The 22767-nt window shown below is 45.1% G+C and overlaps 1 protein-coding gene across 1 annotated transcript in view; it reads right to left on the bottom strand.

Moving 5' to 3' along the window:
• Positions 1-22767, bottom strand: part of LOC126427385 (translation initiation factor IF-2-like) — a 151237-nt gene that overhangs the window by 11414 nt on the left and 117056 nt on the right. Inside the window, exon 2 of the mRNA XM_050089739.1 lies at positions 1110-1386. Within this exon, the coding sequence (XP_049945696.1) occupies positions 1110-1386 (277 nt within the window). The remainder of the gene's footprint in view (positions 1-1109; positions 1387-22767) is intronic.

The raw sequence follows: 22767 nt of genomic DNA, 5'->3' as shown, positions 1-22767 counted from the left end.
GTGGAGAACTTGTTAGCGCAGCAATCGCCGACATTGCGTAGCTGAGCCGGAATAAGGGAAACCAGCCTGCATTCGCTCAGGCAGATGGAAAACCGCCTAAAAGCCATCCACACACTGGCCCGCTCACTGGACCTCGACACAAATCCACCGGGCAGATTCGTGCCGGGGACCAGGCGCGCGTTAGACCGCACGGCCAACCGGGAGGGCACGATTGCGATATTATTTTGCAAAAACAGACATCTACATCTACATGAGTACTCTGCAATTCACATTTAAGTGCTTGGCAGAGGGTTCATCGAACCACAATCATACTATCTCTCTACCATCCCACTCCCGAACAGCGCGCGGGAAAAACGAACACCTAATCCTTTCTGTTCGAACTCTGATTTCTCTTATTTTATTTTCATGATCATTCCTACCTATGTAGGTTGGGCTCAACAAAATATTTTCGCATTCAGAAGAGAAAGTTGGTGACTGAAATTTCGTAAATAGATCTCGCCGCGACGGAAAACGTCTTTGCTTTAATGACTTCCATCCCAATTCGCGTATCATGTAATGTCTTATGGGATAACAGCAATCACTGATTTTATAATGTTACTTATAATCCGTCTTGATTGCAACTCATATGACCAGTTTCGGTTCATTCAGAAGCATCTTCAGATCTGCGTCACGCAGCATGTGAAAGTTGCTGGATTTGGACGGGTTACTCCTGCAACTGAAATATCAGATCTGAAGATGGTTCTGAATGAACCGAAACCGGTCATATGAATAAAAAAATTTGCAATCAAGACGGATTATAAGCAACATTATCGCGATGTTATTTTGTGGGGCACTCAACATCGAGGTCATCGGCGCCGGTACAATTTCCCGATTTTCCAGTTCCAATCCCGCCCCTTGACAAATGATGACGAGATGACGACGACAACACAAACAGCCAGTCCCCGGGCGGAGAAAATCCTCGACCCGGCCGGGAATCGACCCTGAGACCCCACGATCCAGTGGTAGCAATGGGGAAGCTGAGAGGTTCAGTTTTAGGTGAGGTTGTTGCCTGTGAGTCGGTGAGGTGACATTTGGGTAACAGGGTGGTCGGGCTGCGGCGCGCGACTTACCGGCTCCGGCTGCGGGGGCGGCGGAGGCGGCGCGGGCTCGGCGGCCTTGGCGGGGGCGGCCGGCTTGGCCCCCCTGCTCAGCGGGGAGGCGGGCCTGCCCCCCGCGGCGCCCCTCGAGCCCAGCAGCGCGTTGAGCCGCGAGCCGCCCCTGGCCGGCGACGGGGGCGGCGGGGGCGGCGCCGGCGCCGCCTCCTCCTCGTCCTCGTACTCGTACTCCTCCGCCGCCGAGTCGGGGGCGGCCGACGACAGCGCCGCCGCCGACAGCACCAGCAACAGCCTGCGGGCACACCGAGGGGGGAGGGGCACGTTACACACGGGGAAGTTGCGGGGCGCCCTGTGCTGGGGTCGTAAATCAGGCTTCGGCGGCGCAAAAGAAACACCTGGGCTACTGACATCTGGCATGTGTCTCTGATGGAAACTTGGGGGTCACCTGTGCATGTGAGGTAACAAAAACACATGGGAAATGGTATGATCGTCCTATTTGACAGAGCACTGAAAGACCTGAGTCGAAACAAGGCCCCGGCAGTAGACAACATTCCATTGGAACTACTGACGGCCTTGGGGGAGCCAGCCCTAACAAAACTCTACCGTCTGGTGAGCAAGATGTATGAGATAGGTGAAATACCCTCAGACTTCAAGAAGAATATAATAATTCCAATTCCAAAGAAAGCAGGTGCTGACAGGTGTGAAAATTACAGAACTATCAGATTAAAAAGCCACGGTTGCAAAATACTAACGCGAATTCTTTACAGAGGAATGGAAAAACTGGTAGAAGCCGACCTCGGGAAAGATCCGTTTGGATTTCACAGAAATGTTGGAACACGTGAGGCAATACTGACCCTACGATTTATCTTAGAAAATAGATTAAGGAAAGGCAAACCTAGGTTTCTAGCATTTGTAGACTTAGAGAAAGCTTTTGAAAATGTTGCCTGGAATACTCTCTTTCAAATTCCGAAGGTGGCAGGGGTAAAATACAGGGAGCGAAAGGCTATTTACAATTTGTACAGAAACCAGATGGCAGTTATAAGAGTCGAGGGGCATGAAAGGGAAGCAGTGGTTGGGAAAGGAGTGAGACAGGGTTGTAGCCTCTCCCCGATGTTATTCAATCTGTATATTGACTAAGCACTAAAGGAAACGAAAGAAAAGTTCGGAGTAGGTATTAAAATCCGTGGAGAAGAAATAAAAACTTTGAGGTTCGCCGATGACATTGTAATTCAGTCAGAGACGGCAAAGGGCTTAGAAGAGTAGCTGAACGGAATGGACAGTGTCTTGAAAGGAGGACTATAAAATGAACATCAACAAAAGCAAAACGAATATAATGGAATGTAGTCGAACTAAGTCGGGTGACGCTGAGGGAATTAGATTAGGAAATGAGACACTTAGAGTAGTAAAGGAGTTTTGCTATTTGGGGAGCAAAATAACTGATGATGGTCTAAGTAGACAGGATATAAAATGTAGACTGGCAATTGCAAATAAAGCGTTTCTGAAGAAGAGAAATTTGTTAACATCGAGTATAGATTTAAGTGTCAGGAAGTCGTTTCTGAAAGTATTTGTATGGAGTGTAGCCATGTATGGAAGTGAAACGTGGTCGATAAATAGTTTGGACAAGAAGAGAATAGAAGCTTTCGAAATGTGGTGCTACAGAATAATACTAAAGATTAGATGGGTAGAACTAATGAGGAGGTATTGAATAGAATTGGGGAGAAGAGGAGTTTGTGGCACAACTTGACTAGAAGAAGGGACTGGTTGGTAGGGCATATTCTGAGGCATCAGGGGATCACATATTTATTATTGGAGGGCAGCGTGGGGGGTAAAAATCGTAGAGGGAGACTAAGAGATGAATACACTAAGCAGATTCAGAAGGATGTAGGTTGCAGTAGGTACTGGGAGATGAAGAAGCTTGCACAGGATAGAGTAGCATGGAGAGCTGCATCAAACCAGTCTCAGGACTGAAGATAACAACAACAACAACATGTGACATTGGTGGAAAGTTCCTTATCATCCTGTCCAACAAAAGTCTACAGGCACAGAAACACCTCATGTCAGCTTGTAGTGTCTTCATAACACTGGTGCAAACGGGTCAAGAGGAATGTTCGATCCGTCGCATCAGATTCAGTCAGTGACGTAATGATAGTGCCTGCTGTGATGGATATAGCCACAGTTCTGTTGTTAGTTTACTGAGACGGTGAATATGAAAGCATAAACAACTGGTTGCAGTGACATGCTGATCTGTTCAAAAGTGATTCAAATGGCTCTAAGCACTATGGGATTAAACATCTGAAGTCATCAGTCCTGCAGACAGAACTACTTAAGGGGGTAGGACGTCAAACAGGCCTACTTGTAGCAGGAGAGCCACCACAGAACATTTTAACTTCCACTGTCTATACTTTTACAAATAAATTCATAAAACTTTGTCAGCATGACCAGCAAGGATTCAGGATTCACACTCATAGCAGTGGAAGTTCGAAAACATAATAAAATATATTTTTTCTACATGTAAAATTTCATCATTGTTTCACTTACTATTGGCTGCATTTGTTGCTATAGGTACACTTTTCTTCATAAGTAAGAGAGACAGTTCGATGAATTCTACACAGCATACACACCATACTTAGAGGTGTCTGAAACTCTAGAATCTATTTAATTCATGAAAAATGAATGAGCTGTTACATTTTAAACTTTATGTTTGGGAAAAAATCAAATTTTGTAGTTAATTATCTCAATTTTTATCACAGTTTTTAATAGATTTGGAAAATTCTACAGTTTCGTACAGCTGTAAGTATGCTTTGTATACTGTGCAAAATTCATCGAAGAATCTCTCTTACTTGTGAAGAAAAATGTGCCTATATCAACAAATGCAGCCAATAGTAAGCAAAAAAATGATGAAATTTCACATGTAAAAAAAATTTATTTTGTTATGTTTTTGAACTTCCACTGCTATGAGCGTGAATCCCGAATCCTTCGCCGGCCGTGGTGGCCATGCGGTTGTAGGCGCTGTAGTCCGGAACCGCGCGACTGCTGCGGTTGCAGGTTCGAATCCTGCCTCGGGCATGGATGTGTGTGATGTCCTTAGGTTAGTTAGGTTTACGTAGTTCTAAGTTCTAGGGGACTGATGACCTCAGATGTTAAGTCCCATAGTGCTCAGAGCCATTTGAACCATTTTGAACCGATCCTTCCTGGTCATGCTGACAAAGTTTCATGAATTTATTTCTAAAAGTATAGACAGTGTAAATTAAAATGTCCTGTGGTGCCTCTCCTGCTCCAAGTCGGCCCGTTTGACGTCCTACCCCCCTTAAACCCAACCAACGTAAGAACATCACACACATGTATGCCCGAGGCAGGATTCGAACCTGCGACCGTAGCAGCAGCGCGCTTCCGGACTGAAGCGCCTAGAACCGCTCGGTCACAGCAGTGTGATGCTGATCTGTGGCTTAGCCCGAGGTATATATTAGATTGGATGGTGATGGTGTGGTTGCGATATGTGTGTGAAACTAAATAAATGATGGCCTGTTTGAAAAAATCGCCAATAACATCGCGTTATAGTTGCTATTTCGGATACGGCGTTTGTTCCATGTGCCACTGGCCAAAGCCGAAGCTTGCACCATACATTCCTCTATCTCTGTGGCAACTTGTGGATCACCGTGTGGGGATGTCGAACAACAGCCTACCTCTACCAGTCATACGTACATACCACTGTGCGCTGTTTGAATCAGTACTCAGCTTTGCAGCTAGCACGTGGGCACATAGACTGGACGTGGTCACCAACAAAGCATCCGTCAGACGAGGGCAGAGAAGTGTCCTACTTAGGCTATCTGGAGCCTTCGGTACCACCTCAGCGGATGCACTGTGTGTGGTGCTCGGAATATGCCCCACAGATATCACGATCAAATACAGAGCTGCAAGGTACTGGTTAAAGGTGGGGAGACTAGATAAGGTACACACAATAACCGGTGTGCCCATAGAGACGACACGTCACCTTAAAAGTTGGCGTTTGGATACGTGGCGAGGTGAGCGGGACGTAAGTGATAAGGGACGTAGGCTGCACGACTTCCTCCCTGACATAAGGGAGCGGTTGAGAATGAGACATATCGATCCCAGCCGCGGTACGGTACGTTTCCTAACCGGGCACGGACCTTACCCCACGCACTTAAACCGCGTGAGTCTGAGGCAGACACCTACATGCACATGCGGGGAAGAAGGTTCCCCAGAACACACTGTCTGTTTCTGCGGGCAATACGCGAACAATAGACATACACTACACTTAGACTACACAGATACAGACTTAGATATACACGCAGCAATAAGAGACGAAGAAGAATGGGCACAATTAAACGCACTGACAAACAGTACTTCAAAAATAACACATGAAGAGTATATGCGGACACGACGTCACAGACATGCATATGTGCAGCGTAACGGAAATCTCCAGAGGATGGACAGGGATACCCACAGTGACAACGAAAATAGTGACAATGAGGAGGAACAGGAGGAGGAAGCCGAGATGTGACAGGAAATAAGCAAATTGTTAGCAATCTAGCCAAGAAAACACCAAATGCTGTACATGGATGCGCACCTAAAGTAGTTAATACATAGGATTAGTAACAAATAGGATAAGCAACATTATCTCTCTACTAATAACCATTTGTGTGTGTGTGTGTGTGTTTGTGTGTGTGTGTGTGTGTGTGTGTGTGTGTGTGTGACTGGCGGTCAATGGCTCGATGAAACCATTCCGAGGTATTCACAGTCACACTCGGTGATGGTACTAACAAATCTCTCATCTATCCTATCTTCTTTTTATATTCTTCTTAAAAACAACAAAATTTTATTTATATTTCAACCTCAAATTATTGTTATTTTGAATCATTCTTTGTAAATTTTGTAGATAAAACAAAAGGAAAGAAAACTGTAAAAAGATGAAAAACGAAAATTGTAAGATGTACGACCTGTTTTAAACATCAGGTAACAGGTCTATAATTTGGCAATAAATAAATAAATAAATAAATAATGTGCAGAGGGCTAACGCATCAAAACCCAGAACCAGTACTCACTCTGCAGCTTATAGTGCGCTGATTGGAAACTTCCTGTCAGATTAAAACTGTGCGCCGGACTGGGACTTCTGCCTGTGGCTAAGTTGTCACTCCACAATACCCTTTATTCCAGTAGGGCTAGCCTGCTAGCATATGGAGGAGAACTTTGTGAAATTTGGAAGGTAGTGCATGAGATACTGGCGGAAATGGAGGTGTCAAGAGTGGGATAGCTCAGTTGGTGGAACACTTGTCTCAGAAAGGTAGAAAGTCCCGAGGTCAAGTCTTGGTCTTGCACAGTTTCAACACCCCACGAATTTTTTGCATCAAAGCTGCAAAATGATGGTCAGGTCCTGCAAAAAGTGCCATCACTTCTGTCTCTATGCGGATCTTTTTTGGAACACAACCTACGACCGGCTTAGAGACAGAAGTGATGACACTTTCTGCAGGACCATGCTGAAGCACGTACAGTGCAAGCTGTTACTGATTTGTTTGACTGATGGGGCTGCTAAGTGCTGTACCTCCTACTGCACTCCCCTGACTTAAGTCCTCCTGAGTTCAACTCGATTTCTAAACTGAAGGAAACACTTCACGGCATTCGCTTCAGAACTGCTACAAATTCGTCGGGCAATAGACCGCGCCGCTCGAGCTGTCAACACAACTGGCACTGCTAACAAGGGGACCTCCCCATCGCACCCCCCTCAGATTTAATTACAAATCGGCACAGTGGATAGGCCTTGAAAAACTGAACACAGATCAGTCGAGAAAACAGGAAGAAGTTGTGTGGAACTATGAAAAAAAATAATCAAAATATGCAAACTGACTAGTCCATGCATAAGATAAGCAACATCAAGGATAATCTCAGTGCAGGAGCGCCGTGGTCTCGTGGTTAGCATAAGCAGTTGCAGAACGAGAGGTCCTTGCTTCAAGTCTTCCCTCGACTGAAAATTTTACTTTCTATATTTTCGTAAAGTTATGATCTGTCCGTTCGTTCATTGACGTATCTGTTCACTGTAATAAGTTTAGTGTCTGTGTTTTGCGACCGCACCGCAAAACCGTGCGATTAGTAGACGGAAGGATGTTTCACTCGAATGGGAACCGAAAACATTTGATCGCATGGTGACAGGAAAATGTTGTCGACCCACCTAACTTGTACACTTGGCGAATGGGTAAAAAGATTCTTCTACCTTTCGATGTTTATTTAGGTGTAGCGTCCCCATACTAGGGCGCAGATAATTATTGTTCGAAAATAAAAAATTAAACTTTTCACTCGAGGGAAGACTTGAACCAAGGACTTCTCGTTCTGCAGCTGCTCACGCTAACCACGGGACCACGGCGCTCCTGAGCTCACACTCTCCTTGATGTTGCTTATCTTCTGCATGGACTACTCAGTTTGTATATTTTGCTTAATTTTTTTCATAGTTCCACACAACTTCTTCCTGTTTCCTCGATTGGTCTGTGTTCAGTTTTTCAAGGCCTATCCACTGTGCCAACTTATAACTAAATCTGAGGGGGGTGCGATGGGGAGGTTCCCTTGTAAGAGTATCCAACGACTTCCACATCGCTGGCAACGGGTTATACACGATGCTGGTGACTACTTTGAACGTCAGTAAAACTTCTAAACATGTATCTATTTTATACGAGCTGTAAATAAACAGTTTCCACTATTAAAGTTCCAACCCTCGTATACCACTCTACTGCACGGCACGTACATCAGGATAAATGACATCACAGACATGAAGATGCATGGAAAAGTATAATGTCTTCAGCCATTATGGTTTTACGTGCTTAACGCCAAATATTGAAGACATTAACTCAATTTCAGAGTAATCGGAAGTTCGAAGCTGTTTCATACAACTCATTTTCATTACGTAAGGACACGGTGGGGGGGGGTTGCTGGTTGATAGGAAAGTTTTCTTACGATTTCATTCCGACATTTTCAAGAGAAATCTAGGGTGCAGACCCGAATTGAGCACACAGAAAATGTTTTTGCTGTCGCACGCACGTGCGCGTTTGCGTATGTCAGACAAAGGCAGAGACAGAGAGAGTGAGAGAGAAAAAAACGGCTATGAACACTGTGGGACTTAACGTCTGAGGTCATCAGTCCTCTAGAACTACTTAAACCTAACTAACCTAAGGACATCACACACATCCATGCCAGAAGCAGGATTCAAACCTGAGACCGCGGCTGTCGCACGGTTCCAGACTGAAGCGCCTAGAACCTCTCGGCCAGAGCGGCCGGCAGCCAGACGTGGTCGAATCTCCCACAAATCTGGATACTGCATGATTCGACGAGCGGGCCAAATGGAGACCCGCAGTGAACCGGTTTTCAAACTTTGCTACCTGCTAATAATTTGCTCTCACAGTAGTACACGTCATCTACATCTGACGCCCCCTATAGACCCTACCAGGGCTGCTAATGACACACGAACAATGCCAATGCACTCTGGTAGCAGTTTTACCAGTCGTAGAGAATTCAGCTCTAACCATTTCACTACCCACCCACGGTGTGTACGTGTACTTGAGGGTGGTCTAAAAATTGTTCTTGCAACGGAACAGAAAACAGTACTTACATCACTGAAACTTTTTTAATTTTTCAACATAGTCTTGGTCCAACCATGTTCCACTGCCTTCATCCCATGTCGAAAATGAGTTTCCTCTAGGTATGCAAAATAGTGTCAACTCAGTTCTTCGTTTGAAGTCAGTCTTCGCCCACCAAGAAAAATTTTCAGTTTTGGGAAGAGATGGAAGTCTGACGGAACCATATTAGGTGAATAAGCCAGGGGTGGCGACAATTCGTACCTTAGTCCGCGTAATTTTGGCATGGCGAGGGCACATGTGTGTGGGCGTGCATTGTCTTGTTGGAAGATGACTTTCTTCCTTGCTAAGCCTGGCCTTTTTTTCACGTATCTTTTGTTGCAATTTGTCCTGGAGATTTGCATAGTAATTGTTTGCCCAGTGGACAAAGAGATTGGGGGAGGATGTGTGTGTGTGTGTGTGTGTGTGTGTGTGTGTGTGTGTGTGTGTGTGTAAGAGAGAGAGAGAGAGAGAGAGAGAGAGAGAGAGAGAGAGAGAGTGTGTGTTCGTGTGTGTATGAATGTGTGGGTGTATAGGTTGGTGTGAGTAACTGTTAATTGGTGAAGATGTGTTAGAAAGATTCCGACGCCTTGTGGAATGCGTGTCTCGTCGCTTTGGGTGTGGTTTTAAAGAGCGACCCGCTGTTTACGCCACACACTGTGCATTTCCGTGACTTTCTGCCGCTCAGCGTAAACTCAGACGCCAGCGTTATATCTGAAGGAGTTTTTTTAAAAGGCGAAGCGCGAGACGAAGTCGCGTGTGGAGCCCGTGAACTTGGCTACCGCGGTCCGCCGGGGCCTAATTGCTATATAGAGCTGGCTGCCGGTTCCTGGAGTCGTCTGGAGCGGGCTCCAGGCAGCAGGTAGCACTGGAAGGCCGCCGGCTGCTGGAGGGGGGGAGGAGACAGGCCGGCCGCTGTGTGAGCCAACGTGCTGTTATCCTTGACATTTACGCCGCCTCGGTCGGCCCGTGTACCGTAACCGAGAAAGAGAAAGCTGTACTGTGTACAGCCCCTGGTGTGTGGCGGCTGGTCTATAGCACCCTCCGCCACACACCGCGGCTGTCAGACCGGGAGGGTGTTGCAGGTGTACTACAGGCGTGTTCAAATTATTAGACTGTACGATTTTATTTTTGATTCGCTTAAGTTTTCTGGTGAGGCAATACTGACCCTACGACTTATCTTAAAAGAAAGATTAAGGAAACGCAAACCTACGTTTCTAGCATTTGTAGACTTAGAGAAAGCTTTTGACAATGTTGACTGGAATACTCTCTTTCAAATTCTAAAGGTGGCAGGGGTCAAATACAGGGAGCGAAAGGCTATTTACAATGTGTACAGAAAGCAGATGGCAGTTATAAGAATCGAGGGACATGAAAGGGAAGCAGTGGATGGGAAGGGAGTGAGACAGGGCTGTAGCCTCTCCCCGATGCTATTCAATCTGCATATTGAGCAAGCTGTAAAGGAAACGAAAGAAAAGTTCGGAGTAGGTATAAAAATCCATGGAGAAGAAATAAAAACTTTGGGATTCACCGATGAGATTGTAATTCTTTCAGAGACTGCAAAGGACTTGGAAGAACAGCTGAACGGAATGGACAGTGTCTTGAAAGGAGGATATAAGATGAACATCAACAAAAGCAAAACGAGGATAATGGAATGTAGTAGAATTAAGTCGGGTCATGCTGCGGGAATTAGATTAGGAAATGAGACACTTAAAGTAGTAAAGGAGTTTTGCTATTTGGGGAGCAAAATAACTGATGATGGTCGAAGTAGAGAGGATATAAAATGTAGACTGGCAATGGCAAGGAAAGCATTTCTGAAGAAGAGAAATTTGTTAACATCGAGTATGGATTTAAGTGTCAGGAAGTCGTTTCTGAAAGTATTTGTATGGAGTGTAGCCATGAATGGAAGTGAAACATGGGCGATAAATAGTTTAGACAAGAAGAGAATAGAAGCTTTCGAAATGTGGCGCTACAGAAGAATCCTGAAAATTAGATGGGTAGATCACATAACTAGTGAGGAGGTATTGAATAGAATTGGGGAGAAGAGGAGATTGTGGCACAACTTGACTAGAAGAAGGAATCGGTTGGTAGCACATGTTCTGAGGCATCAAGGGATCACCAATTTAGCATTGGAGGGCAGCGTGGAGGGTAAAAATCGTAGACGGAGACCAAGAGATGAATACACTAAACAGATTCAGAAGGATGTAGGCTGCTGTAGGTAGTGGGAGATGAAGAAGCTTGCACAGGATAGAGCAGCAGGGAGAGGTGCATCAAACCAGTCTCAGGACTGAACACCACAACAACAAACAAGTTTTCTGGTGTAAAAATTGGAGGAGAAAAGTGTAATAATTGATATATTTTAATGGTGTGATTGATGCCACGAAATTTCGCTTCCAAGCAACTCAAAGATCACTCAGCTTTTCGCGGTCGGTAACATTATTCATTTTCCCTCCAAATCGTGTTGTGTTAGTTGTCTGTGTACATACACAGACAGATTTCCGGTAAGCTTTTGACACCGTTCCTCACAAGCGACTTCTAATCAAGCTGCGGGCCTATGGGGTATCGTCTCAGTTGTGCGACTGGATTCGTGATTTCCTGTCAGGAAGGTCGCAGTTCGTAGTAATAGACGGCAAATCATCGAGTAAAACTGAAGTGATATCAGGTGTTCCCCAGGGAAGCGTCCTGGGACCTCTGCTGTTCCTGATCTATATAAATGACCTGGGTGACAATCTGAGCAGTTCTCTTAGGTTGTTCGCAGGCGATGCTGTAATTTACCGTCTAGTAAGGTCATCCGAAGACCAGCATCAGTTGCAAAGCGATTTAGAAAAGATTGCTGTATGGTGTGGCAGGTGGCAGTTGACGCTAAGTAACGAAAACTGTGAGGTGATCCACACGAGTTCCAAAAGAAATCCGTTGGAATTCGATTACTCGATAAATAGTACAATTCTCAAGGCTTTCAACTCAACTAAGTAACTGGGTGTTAAAATTGCGAACAACTTCAGTTGGAAAGACCACATAGATAATATTGTGGGGAAGGCGAGCCAAAGGTTGTGTTTCATTGGCAGGACACTTAGAAGATGCGACAAGTCCACTAAAGAGACAGCTTACACTTCACTCGTTCGTCCTCTGTTAGAATATTGCTGCGCGGTGTGGGATTCTCACCAGGTGGGATTGACGGAGGACATCGAAAGGGTGCAAAAAAGGGCAGCTCGTTTTGTATTATCACGTAATAGGGGAGAGGGTGTGGCAGATGTGATACGCGAGCTGGGATGGAAGTCATTAAAGGAAAGACGTTTTTCGTCGCGGCGAGATCTATTTAAGAAATTTTAGTCGCCAACTTTCTATTCCGAATGCGAAAACATTTTGTTGAGCCCAACCTACATAGGTAGGAATGATCATGAAAATAAAATAAGAGAAATCAGAGCTCGAACAGAAAGGTTTAGGTGTTCGTTTTTCTCGCGCGCTGTTCGGGAGTGGAATGGTAGAGAGATAGTATGACTGTGGTTCGATGAACCCTCTGCCAAGCACTTAAAGGTGAATTGCAGAGTAATTATGTAGATGTAGATGCACTTTGAAACTGTGTTTACACTAATGTTTTATGTTTCTATGGTGTACGTCAGCTTGTTATGTGTTCTATAACTTCTTGCTACCTTAACAAGACATTATATACCTTGTGAGCCTGCATGTTTTTAGCTATAGCAATAAGTCGTGGAGTTTCCAAAGAAAGTGAGGTTACGGGGAAGACAAAAGGTGTTTCACTTGGGAAAGTTTCGGCCGCGGTAGCACTTCTTGCTGAAAATCGTTACACACAGCAAGAAATTGGTGACAGAATATCACAGAAAACTCAGGAAAAACCAAACTTTCAATGCAGAAAGGTGGTGAATACAAGCCAGACAGGAAAGGAAAATGTTTATGTAAAAGAAAAATTAGTCCTAGAACTATGAGAAGACTTACAAACATGGCAAGAATGAACCGTAAACTTATTTCTACAGACATGAGCCATCAGCTAAAAGGTTTGGGTGCTGAAGTTTCACCTGTGACAGCGAAGAGGAAGCTGTTTGAATGTGGTTTAAAGGTGCGCCGACCAAGGAAAAAAACAGAAAATCACACCTGCCATGAAACTCAGAAGATTGCAGTGGACTAAACAACTTCAGGAGTGGACGAGTGAGGAATGGGCTAAGGTATGTGCAACGATATGGTAAATTAAGTGGGTCTGATCTCTAAAGTTAGGAGTTTTGGCTTGAAACTGTGATGTTTTATTTATACTGAAGAAGTGCACATTTGAATTTTGGGACTGCTGGGGTCTCCTATGCAACTGTTCCTAACTTTTCTAACTTACAATTTTGTACACATGCTTCAGGTATGCTTCAGTGATGAATCTGTATTCACTGTGATGGAAGATAGCACCCAGTATTTTCGTCACAGACACAGAAAACAGTTCAAAGCTGAGTGTGTGCAGCAATGTGTGAAGCATCCAACTTGCGAAGTGGTCCGGAGTGGGATATCTGTGAAACGTCCTGGCAGATTACACATTGTTGAGCGGACAATCGGGCAAGAACAATATAAAGAAATCCTTGAAGCCGGCCGCGATGGTCGAGCGGTTCTAGGCGCTTCCGTCCGGAACCGCCCGACTGCTACGGTCGCAGGTTCGAATCCTGCCTCGGGCATGGATGTGTGTTATGTCCTTAGGTTAGTTAGGTTTAAGTAGTTCTAAGTCCTAGGGGACTGATGACCTCCGATGTTAAGTCCCATAGTGCTCAGAGCCATTTGAACCAAATTCTTGAAAAGGAACTTTTTCCCCAAATAAGTGGTTTTCTAATAAAGATGGCATTTTTATGCATGATGGGACACCAAAAGTGTTTCCAAGTACTTGGAAGAAAAGCAACTGAAAGTGTTGTCCTGCCAGAGAATAGCACCGATATGAACCCAATTGAAAATTTATGGGCTATTGTGAAACAGAGAATAAGGAAATTTACAATAACCATCAAACAGGATCTCGCGGAGAAACTAGAGGAAATCTGATACCACGACAATGATATTAAAATGTCACGTCAAAAGTTAATAAAAACTATGCCAAACAGAATAAAAATGCCGATTAAGAAAAAAAGCATTGAATGTACAAATATAATCTGTATGTGGATGTAAATGTGTAATAAACGTAAAGTTTTTGAAAAAATGTAATAATAATTTGAACACATCTGTAGAGATGGCAGCTATCGCTGAAACAATCGATTGTCGGTTGCATCAGTTCGTCCACAGTATTAAAACCGCAGAAAACAACCAGTTTCTGAAATAATCGATTTTCATTTTTGTTATTCCTATTACCTCCTGTAATTAACGTAGAAGTCGAACAATGATTGAAAAAATTCGACTCTCTCAGGTTCAGGATATATGTAATCAAAACATTAAGTTAAACACGCAAATGAAAGAAAACTTTGTCCGTCCACCGTTTGCTGTTTTTCTTGAGAGCTAAGTGGTTGAGTATTAACTAGCCAGTATTTTCCTATTGATTCCAATTTTTTTGAAACTCTGCTCAAAAATCATGTCGTAATCGGGGATCGCATCGCTATTTGGGCAGTACGAGCAGTCAGTGCTAAAGAGGGAAAACTGAGGTTGGAGAACTTAACGTTTTTCGTGTTTAATTTACCCGTTTTCAAGAGCTACAAGCAGATAAAGGCATATTATATAGAAACAGGCAACAGACCAGCTACTCTCTGTTTTTATTGTATACTATGAGTAAATTGCTAAGATTTTAATTTAGTACTCCTACCATAATTCCCTTCCTCTTTTATGATTTCATGCGAATGACAGACAAATCTTTAATTGTTACGTTATTTCGTAAAACATTTTCCAGAACAGAAGGGTTGGTGCCATTCTGCAGTAGAATGGATGTCCGGCGAAGGCAGCGAGAAACTGCCTTATAAACTTTGTAGGGGACCACGTCTCACCCATTGCACGTAAAACTTGAACCTCAAGCCACGAAACATAACAATGGGGATGTCACTGTCTCAACAATGCTATACCAATTCTTACGCCACGTGTTTGTTGCTCGTTTCTCTCGGCATTGTTATTAAAGCAGCACTGACCGCATTTCCCATTTTCTAAAACAACGTAATACAGGGTGATTCAAAAAGAATACCACAACTTTAGGAATTTAAAACTCTGCAACGACAAAAGGCAGAGCTAAGCACTATCTGTCGGCGAATTAAGGGAGCTATAAAGTTTCATTTAGTTGTACATTTGTTCGCTTGAGGCGCTGTTGACTAGGCGTCAGCGTCAGTTGATGCTAAGATGGCGACCGCTCAACAGAAAGCTTTTTGTGTTATTGAGTACGGCAGAAGTGAATCGACGACAGTTGTTCAGCGTGCATTTCGAACGAAGTATGGTGTTAAACCTCCTGATGGGTGGTGTATTAAACGTTGGTATAAACAGTTTACAGAGAATGGGTGTTTGTGCAAAGGGAAAAGTTCTGGACGGCCGAGAACGACTGATGAAAATGTAGCACGCATCCAGCAAGCATTTGTTCGCAGCCCAGGAAAATCGACTCGCAGAGCTATCAGAGAGCTGCAAATTCCACAATCAACTGTATGGAGTGTCCTACGAAAAATGTTAGTTATGAAACCTGAACGTCAACTACCCGAGGCGATGGATCGGCCGCCAGGCAGCCCGTGACAGAGCACTTCATCACTGGCCTCCAAGAAGCCCTGATCTTAACCCCTGCGATTTTTTCTTATGGGGGTATGTTAAGGATATGGTGTTTCGGCCACCTCTCCCAGCCACCATTGATGATTTGAAGCGAGAAATAACAGCAGCTATCCAAACTGTTACGCCTGATATGCTACAGAGAGTGTGGAACGAGTTGGAGTATCGGGTTGATATTGCTCGTGTGTCTGGAGGGGGCCATATTGAACATCTCTGAACTTGTTTTTGAGTGAAAAAAAACCTTTTTAAATACTCTTTGTAATGATGTATAACAGAAGGTTATATTATGTTTCTTTCATTAAATACACATTTTTAAAGTTGTGGTATTCTTTTTGAATCACCCTGTATTACAAACGAATACAAATTTTACAAGTAAAAATTATTCTATTTTTTTTTAAAAAAAGTTGATTTAAAAATGAAAAATTTTTGTACTGCTGCTATGGCTAATTGATATTTCGGTTTTTTACTCGGTTATTAGTAAAAACCAAAAAGCACCTGTTATAACCGAGAGCAAACAAGTACCGAGAAATACCGGTTATTCAAAATGGTAACGGTTTTAAATGGTTCAAATGGCTGTGAGCACTATGGGACCTAACTTCTGAGGTCATCAGTCCCCTAGAACTTAGAACTACTTAAACCTAAATATCCTGAGGACATCACACACATCCATGCCCGAGGAGGGATTCGAACCTGCGACCGTAGCGGTCGCGCGGTTCCAGACTGTAGCGCCTACAACCGCTCGGCCACAGCGGCCGGCGCCTTTGCTACCAGCACGACATCTGCTACAGCGCCATATCGGATGGACCCTAGACGACTGGAAAACCGATTTCAGTTGCTAAGAGCTGATGGTGCTGTCCGAGCTGGCAGAACCCCACGAAGCCATGGACCCAAGCTGCCAACAAGGCACTGTGCGAGCTGGTGGTGGTTCTGTAATGGTGTAGGCTTTGTTTGCATGGATGGACTGGGTGCCCTGCTCCAACTGAACCGATGATTGAGTAGAAATGATTAGGAACTTTCTGGCAGATTAAAAGTGTGTGCCGGGCCGAGATTCGAACTCAGGACCTTTGGAAGGTAGCAGACGAGGTACCAGCAGAGGGACGGAGCGTGAGTCGTACTTGGGCAGCTCAGTTGGTAGAGCACTTGCCCACAGAAGGCAAATGTCCCGAGTTCGAGTCTCGGTCCGCCACACAGTTTTAATCTGCCAGGAAGTTTCGTATCAGCGCACACTCCGCTGCAGAGTGAAAATCTCATTCTAGATATGGTTATGTTCGGAGACCATTTGCAGCCATTCGTGGACTTCATACTCCCCAACAGCGAAGGAATTTTTATGGATGACAATGCCGCATGTCAGCAGGCAACAGTTGTTCGCGACTGGTTTTGGAGAGCATTCTGGACATTTTGAGCAAATGATTTGGCCATCCAGATTTCCAGACACGAATCCCGTCAAACATTTTGTGGGACATAAATCGAGAGATCAGTTGAACCCGCCAGGTTAGCCGAGCGCGCTAACGCGGGCGGGCGCGCCGGCCCCGGATCGAATCCGCCCAGCTAATTAACGACGACGGGGCAGCCTGGATTGGGTGTTTAGGCGGTTTTCCATATCCCCCTAGGTGAATACTGGGCTGGTCCCCACGTCCCGCCTCAGTTACTCGGCCCGCAGACATCTGAACACTTTCGCACTATCCCACGGCTAGTCGCAGACAGTTGGGGTACACTAATTCCGTCCCAGGGGGTAGGCGGTGGCGGCAGGAAGGGCATCTGGCCACCCCTTCAACTCACATTGCCACATCCGATTAACCACGACGACCCTGCATATCCGCGAGATAAACGGTACAAGCAAAAGAAAGAAGGAAATCGAGAGAGCAGTTTGTGCAGGCGTATCGAGGCCGTTGTTGCGGCGAGAGGTTGTTGTTCTGGGTACTGATTTCTCAGGATGTATGCACCCAAAATGCGCGATAATGTAATCACATGTCAGTTGTAGTAAAATATATTTGTCCAATGAATACCCGTTTATCATCTGCATTTCTTCTCGGTTAGCAATTTTAATGGCCAGTAGTGTAATTTAGCGGTTTGCTCCTACTAACTCTGACGAATGTTGGTGTGTTCTGTCAATTGTGTACGTAGCCGCAATTGTGCGATAGCTCGGTTTTACTTGGGAGCAGGTGTTACTCTGTCCCCGACGACAGAATCGGGCGACGATTTTTTTCGGTAAACGGGCAGCGACGAAGACTTGCGAATGGAGATTCCGTGCGTTCGAAGACTGCATCGTACAGGATCCGCTGGCAAGTTTAACGCGAGTACACGAGAGCTCATTTCTGTTGTCTATTGTAAACAAGCCACGCCCCCTTCAGCACCTTTCGCGTGGAGATCCACAGCAGTGCGGGGGTGTTAGTGTCGGGAACTGATCCGACAAAGCCCGGCCGGTGCGGTGTCTGCATTAGCTCGGCGGCTGCCTGGAGAGCCAGTCGGCTCCAGCTGGAACGCTGGAGAAGGAGGAAGCGCTGGCGGGCGCGCAGCGGCGGCTGCAGGCAGGCAGGCCGGCCGCCTGGAGTTTCGTCACTGGAGAACTTTCTCCAGCCGCGGCCGCCCACGCCGCTTCTCGCAACGCCAGCCGCAGACTCCGGACTCCAGACGCTCCAGGCGCCTGCCGCACAACCTCAGTAACCCCCCCACCCTTAATTAAGAACAGAACGACATTTTCACGAGACAGTTGTACAGGTGTGCTTTGCAATAACCATTATCGCCCAGTTTCGAGAGACTGCTTTCCGTCCACAAACAGACGAGGACACTTCATCCTTGTAGGTAAACGACAGAAAAGACGTACTGTTCGTAAACGCAGCGAAAAACATTCAGCACGAGAATACTTACAAGCGAACCTCCCCATCGCACCCCCCTCAGACTTAGTTATAAGTTGGCACAGTGGATAGGCCTTGAAAAACTGAACACAGATCAATCGAGAAAACAGGAACAAGTTGTGTGGAACTATGAAAAAAATAAGCAAAATATACAAAGTCAGTAGTCCATGCCCAACATATGCAACATCTAGGAAAGTTAGAGCGCAGGAGCGCAGTGGTCCCGTGGTTAGCGTGAGCAGCTGCGGAATGGGAGGTCCTTGGTTCAAGTCTTCCCTGGAGTGAAAAGTTAACTTTCTTTATTTTCGCAAAGTTATGACCTGTCCGTTCGTTCATTGACGTCTCTGTTCACTGTAATAAGTTTAGTGTCTGTGTTTTGCGACCGCACCGCAAAACCGTGCGATTAGTAGACGAAAGGACGTGCCTCTCCAATGGGAACCGAAAACATTTGATCGCAAGGTCATAGGTCAACCGATTCCTCCACAGGAAAACACGTCTGACATATTCTATACGACAGTGGTGACGGCATGTGCGCCACATGACAGGAATATGTTGTCGACCCACCTTGGCGAATGGGTAGAAAGATTCTTCTACCTTGCCCGATTTAGGTTTTCTTGTGGATGTGATAATCACTCCCAAAAAAGTGATGAATACATAAGAGTTTGCCACATAAACAGCAACAAATGAATGCAACAGTTTCACAGTCGCATAGTTTTCCCTGTGCTCAGTCAAAACATATGCTTTTAACGTTTTCAAATTTTTCCGTGTGTAGACCGTCAAATCCTGCATATGTCCAAGCAAATCTGAACATGTCCTGGAATTTTGGAGAGCGGAGTTGATTATGTGTAACGATCACGTAAACAATATTGCTCTGTGTACCTGTGCAGCATCGCGAAATCATAGAGTCTTTTCACAAAGTATTTCACTAGCCGAAAAGCAAACACATCTAACGGTTGCGCAAGAGGTGTACAACCTGGAGGAATGGTAATCACATCTACTCCCACACTAAAATTGTAAAATGCCTGATCCTTCTGTCCTGTATAGCTGTCATGGAGTAAGGCAAAATCTTTGTCCGCGTAAGGAGCAATCACACGTTCATTAAAGTCTTTCACTAGTCTTTTCTCCATTTTTCCTGACGCACTCCAATTCACTACGGCGCAGTTACCTCGCATCCTACGGACGGACGGACAAAAAAAAAAGTGGTTCTAATGGCTCTGAGCACTATGGGACTTAACTTCTGAGATCATCTGAGAGACTTAACTTCTGAGAACTTAGAACTACTTAAACCTAACTAACCTAAGGACATCACACACATCCATGCCCGAGGCAGGATTCGCACCTGCGACCGTAGCGGTCGCGCGGTTCCTGACTGTAGCGCCTAGAACCGCTCGGCCACTTCGGCAGGCACGGACGGACAGATAATAATTGTCTGAAAATAAAAAAATTAAACATTTCACTCGAGGGAAGACTTGAACCAAGGACCTCTCGTTCCGCAGCTGCTCACGCTAAGGACGGGACCACGGCGGTCCTGAGCTCACACTATCCTTGATGTTGCTTATCTTGCGCATGGACTACTCAGTTTGCGTATTTTGCTTATTTTTTTCATAGTTACACACAACTTCTTCCTGTTTTCTCGCTTGACCTGTGTTCAGTTTTTCAAGGCCTATCCACTGTGCCAATTTATAACTAAATCTGAGGAGGGTGCGATGAGGACGTTCCCTTATTAGCACGATCGGTCAACAGGAAATAATGCTGCAGTCCCGAGGAAACAGTACGTATAAGGCGCGTTCAAAAAAGTTTCGCACCTTCACAGTCCAGATTCGGTGTGCCAGTCGGGCAAAATCCACGTGAGCGTTGAGGCAATGACGCCAGCGACGCACCACGTTCAAAACACCCTGTCCCGCTGCCTCAAGAAGTCCGTAGCTTCCTGCTGGACAACCTCGTCAGACTGGAATCGTCGACAATTCGAGGCCCTTTTTTTAAGGGACCAAAGCCGTTGAGTCGGCGTAACTTCTGCGTTACGAGATTTGCTCAATGGTGACAAGCGTTATCACGAAGCAGCAGCATCCAATTTCGACAGACACGCTGCCCCAAACACATTCTTCATTCTCCGATGGATATCTTCTGGTGTTTGTCCTTCGGCTGCCAACAAAAGATTAAAAAAGCACGTTGGTCCTGTTTGGACGCATTTGGTAATAACCTCGCGATACTTCACGTTTCCGCATTGAAAGCACGCACGTCGGAAAGACACGAATGAACTACTAATCTGTTGCCTATATGTCGGTGCTTATATACCCGCATCGGAGTCACCGTACATTGCATATACAGGGTGGTCCATTGATCGTGACCGGGCCAAATATCTCGCGAAGTAAGCGTCAAACGAAAAAACTACAAAGAACGAAACTCGTCTAGCTTGAAGGGGGAAACCAGATGGCGCTATGGTTGGCCCGCTAGATGGCGCTGCCATTGGTCAAACGGATATCAACTGCGTTTTTTTTAAATAGGTACCCCCATTTTTTATTACATATTCGTGTAGTACGTAAATAAATATGAATGTTTTAGTTGGACCACTTTTTTCGGTAAATACAGGGTGAGTCACTTAACGTTACCGCTGGATTTCGTAAACCACATCAAATACTGACGAACCGATTCCACAGACCGAACGTGAGGAGAGGGGCTAGTGTAATTGGTTAATACAAGCCATACAAAAAAGCACGGAAGTATGTTTTTTAACACAAACCTACGTTTTTTTAAATGGAACGCCGTTAGTTTTGTTAGCACATCTGAACATATAAACAAATACGTAATCAGTGCCGTTTGTTGCATTGTAAAATGTTAATTACATCCGGAGATATTGTAACCTAAAGTTGACGCTTGAGTACCACTCCTCCGCTGTTCGATCGTGTGTATCGGAGAGCACCGAATTACGTAGGGATCCAAAGGGAACGGTGATGGACCTTAGGTACAGAAGAGACTGGAACAGCACATTATGTCCACATGCTAACACCTTTTTATTGGTCTTTTTCACTGACGCACATGTACATTACCATGAGGGGTGAGGTACACGTACACACGTGGTTTCCGTTTTCAATTACGGAGTGGAATAGAGTGTGTCCCGACATGTCAGGCCAATAGATGTTCAATGTGGTGGCCATCATTTGCTGCACACAATTGCAATCTCTGGCGTAACGAATGTCGTACACGCCGCAGTACATCTGGTGTAATGTCGCCGCAGGCTGCCACAATACGTTGTTTCATATCCTCTGGGGTTGTAGGCACATCACGGTACACATTCTCCTTTAACGTACCCCACAGAAAGAAGTCCAGAGGGGTAAGATCAGGAGAACGGGCTGGCCAATTTATGCGTCCTCCACGTCCTATGAAACGCCCGTCGAACATCCTGTCAAGGGTCAGCCTAGTGTTAATTGCGGAATGTGCAGGTGCACCATCACGCTGATACCACATACGTCGACGCGTTTCCAGTGAGACATTTTCGAGCAACGTTGGCAGATAATTCTGTAGAAACGCGATGTATGTTGCAGAGCTCTCCGATACACACGATCGAACAGCGGAGGAGTGGTACTCAAGCGTCAACTTTAGGTTACTATATCTCCGGATGTAATTAACATTTTACAATGCAACAAACGGCACTGATTACGTATTTGTTTATATGTTCTGATGTGCTAACAAAACTAACGTGGTTCCATTTAAAAAAAACCTAGGTTTGTGTTAAAAAACATACTTCCGTGCATTTTTTTATGGTTTGTATTAACCAATTACACTAGCCCCTCCCCTCACGTTCGGTCTGTGGTAACGATTCGTCAGTATTTGATGTGGTTTACGAAATATATCCAGCGGTAACGTTAGGTGACTCACCCTGTATATGGAACTGTTCTTTTGAAATTGTAGCAGAACATAATTTCATCTTTCAGTGTGTGTGAAGGAGTCTTACTACTTTCCGAGCTCCCATCGTGTCAATACCTACACAATACAAAAATATCGGCAGTCGACACTGCTATTTCGATACCGATATAGCGAGGAAAAATGCCGCCGATATATATAGATATTTCTTGGGGATTATCGATATTTTATCAGCAGCCATAGTACGAGGGTCTGATATAGCTGGAGACGTAATCCTTGTGCCGGGACCTTCATTAACAGTCCGCAGCGGGGCACAGCGTCGAACGCTTTCCGGGACATCTACACTGAAGAGCCAAAAAAAACAGGTACACCTGCCTGCAGCAAAGAGTTTGGGAGTAATAATAGATGAAAATCTAAATTGGACAGAGCACGTAACTGCAGTGTGCAAAAAAGCATCAGCATCCCTTCATGTCCTACAAAAATACAAAAAACTCTTCCCTTTCGATCTGAAAAAGAAATTAGTACAAACGCTTATACTCCCAATCATTGACTACAGCGATATTATCCTAGAAGGCCTCTCTCAGGAAAATTCGCGACGTCTGGAACTGGTCAGGAATGCCTGCGTCCAATATATCTGTGACGTTC

The sequence above is a fragment of the Schistocerca serialis genome, chromosome 11 (assembly GCF_023864345.2).
Source record: "Schistocerca serialis cubense isolate TAMUIC-IGC-003099 chromosome 11, iqSchSeri2.2, whole genome shotgun sequence".
NCBI lineage: Eukaryota > Metazoa > Arthropoda > Insecta > Orthoptera > Acrididae > Schistocerca > Schistocerca serialis.
Note: the sequence above shows the minus strand (reverse complement) of the source record. Positions and strands in the feature narration are given on the sequence as shown.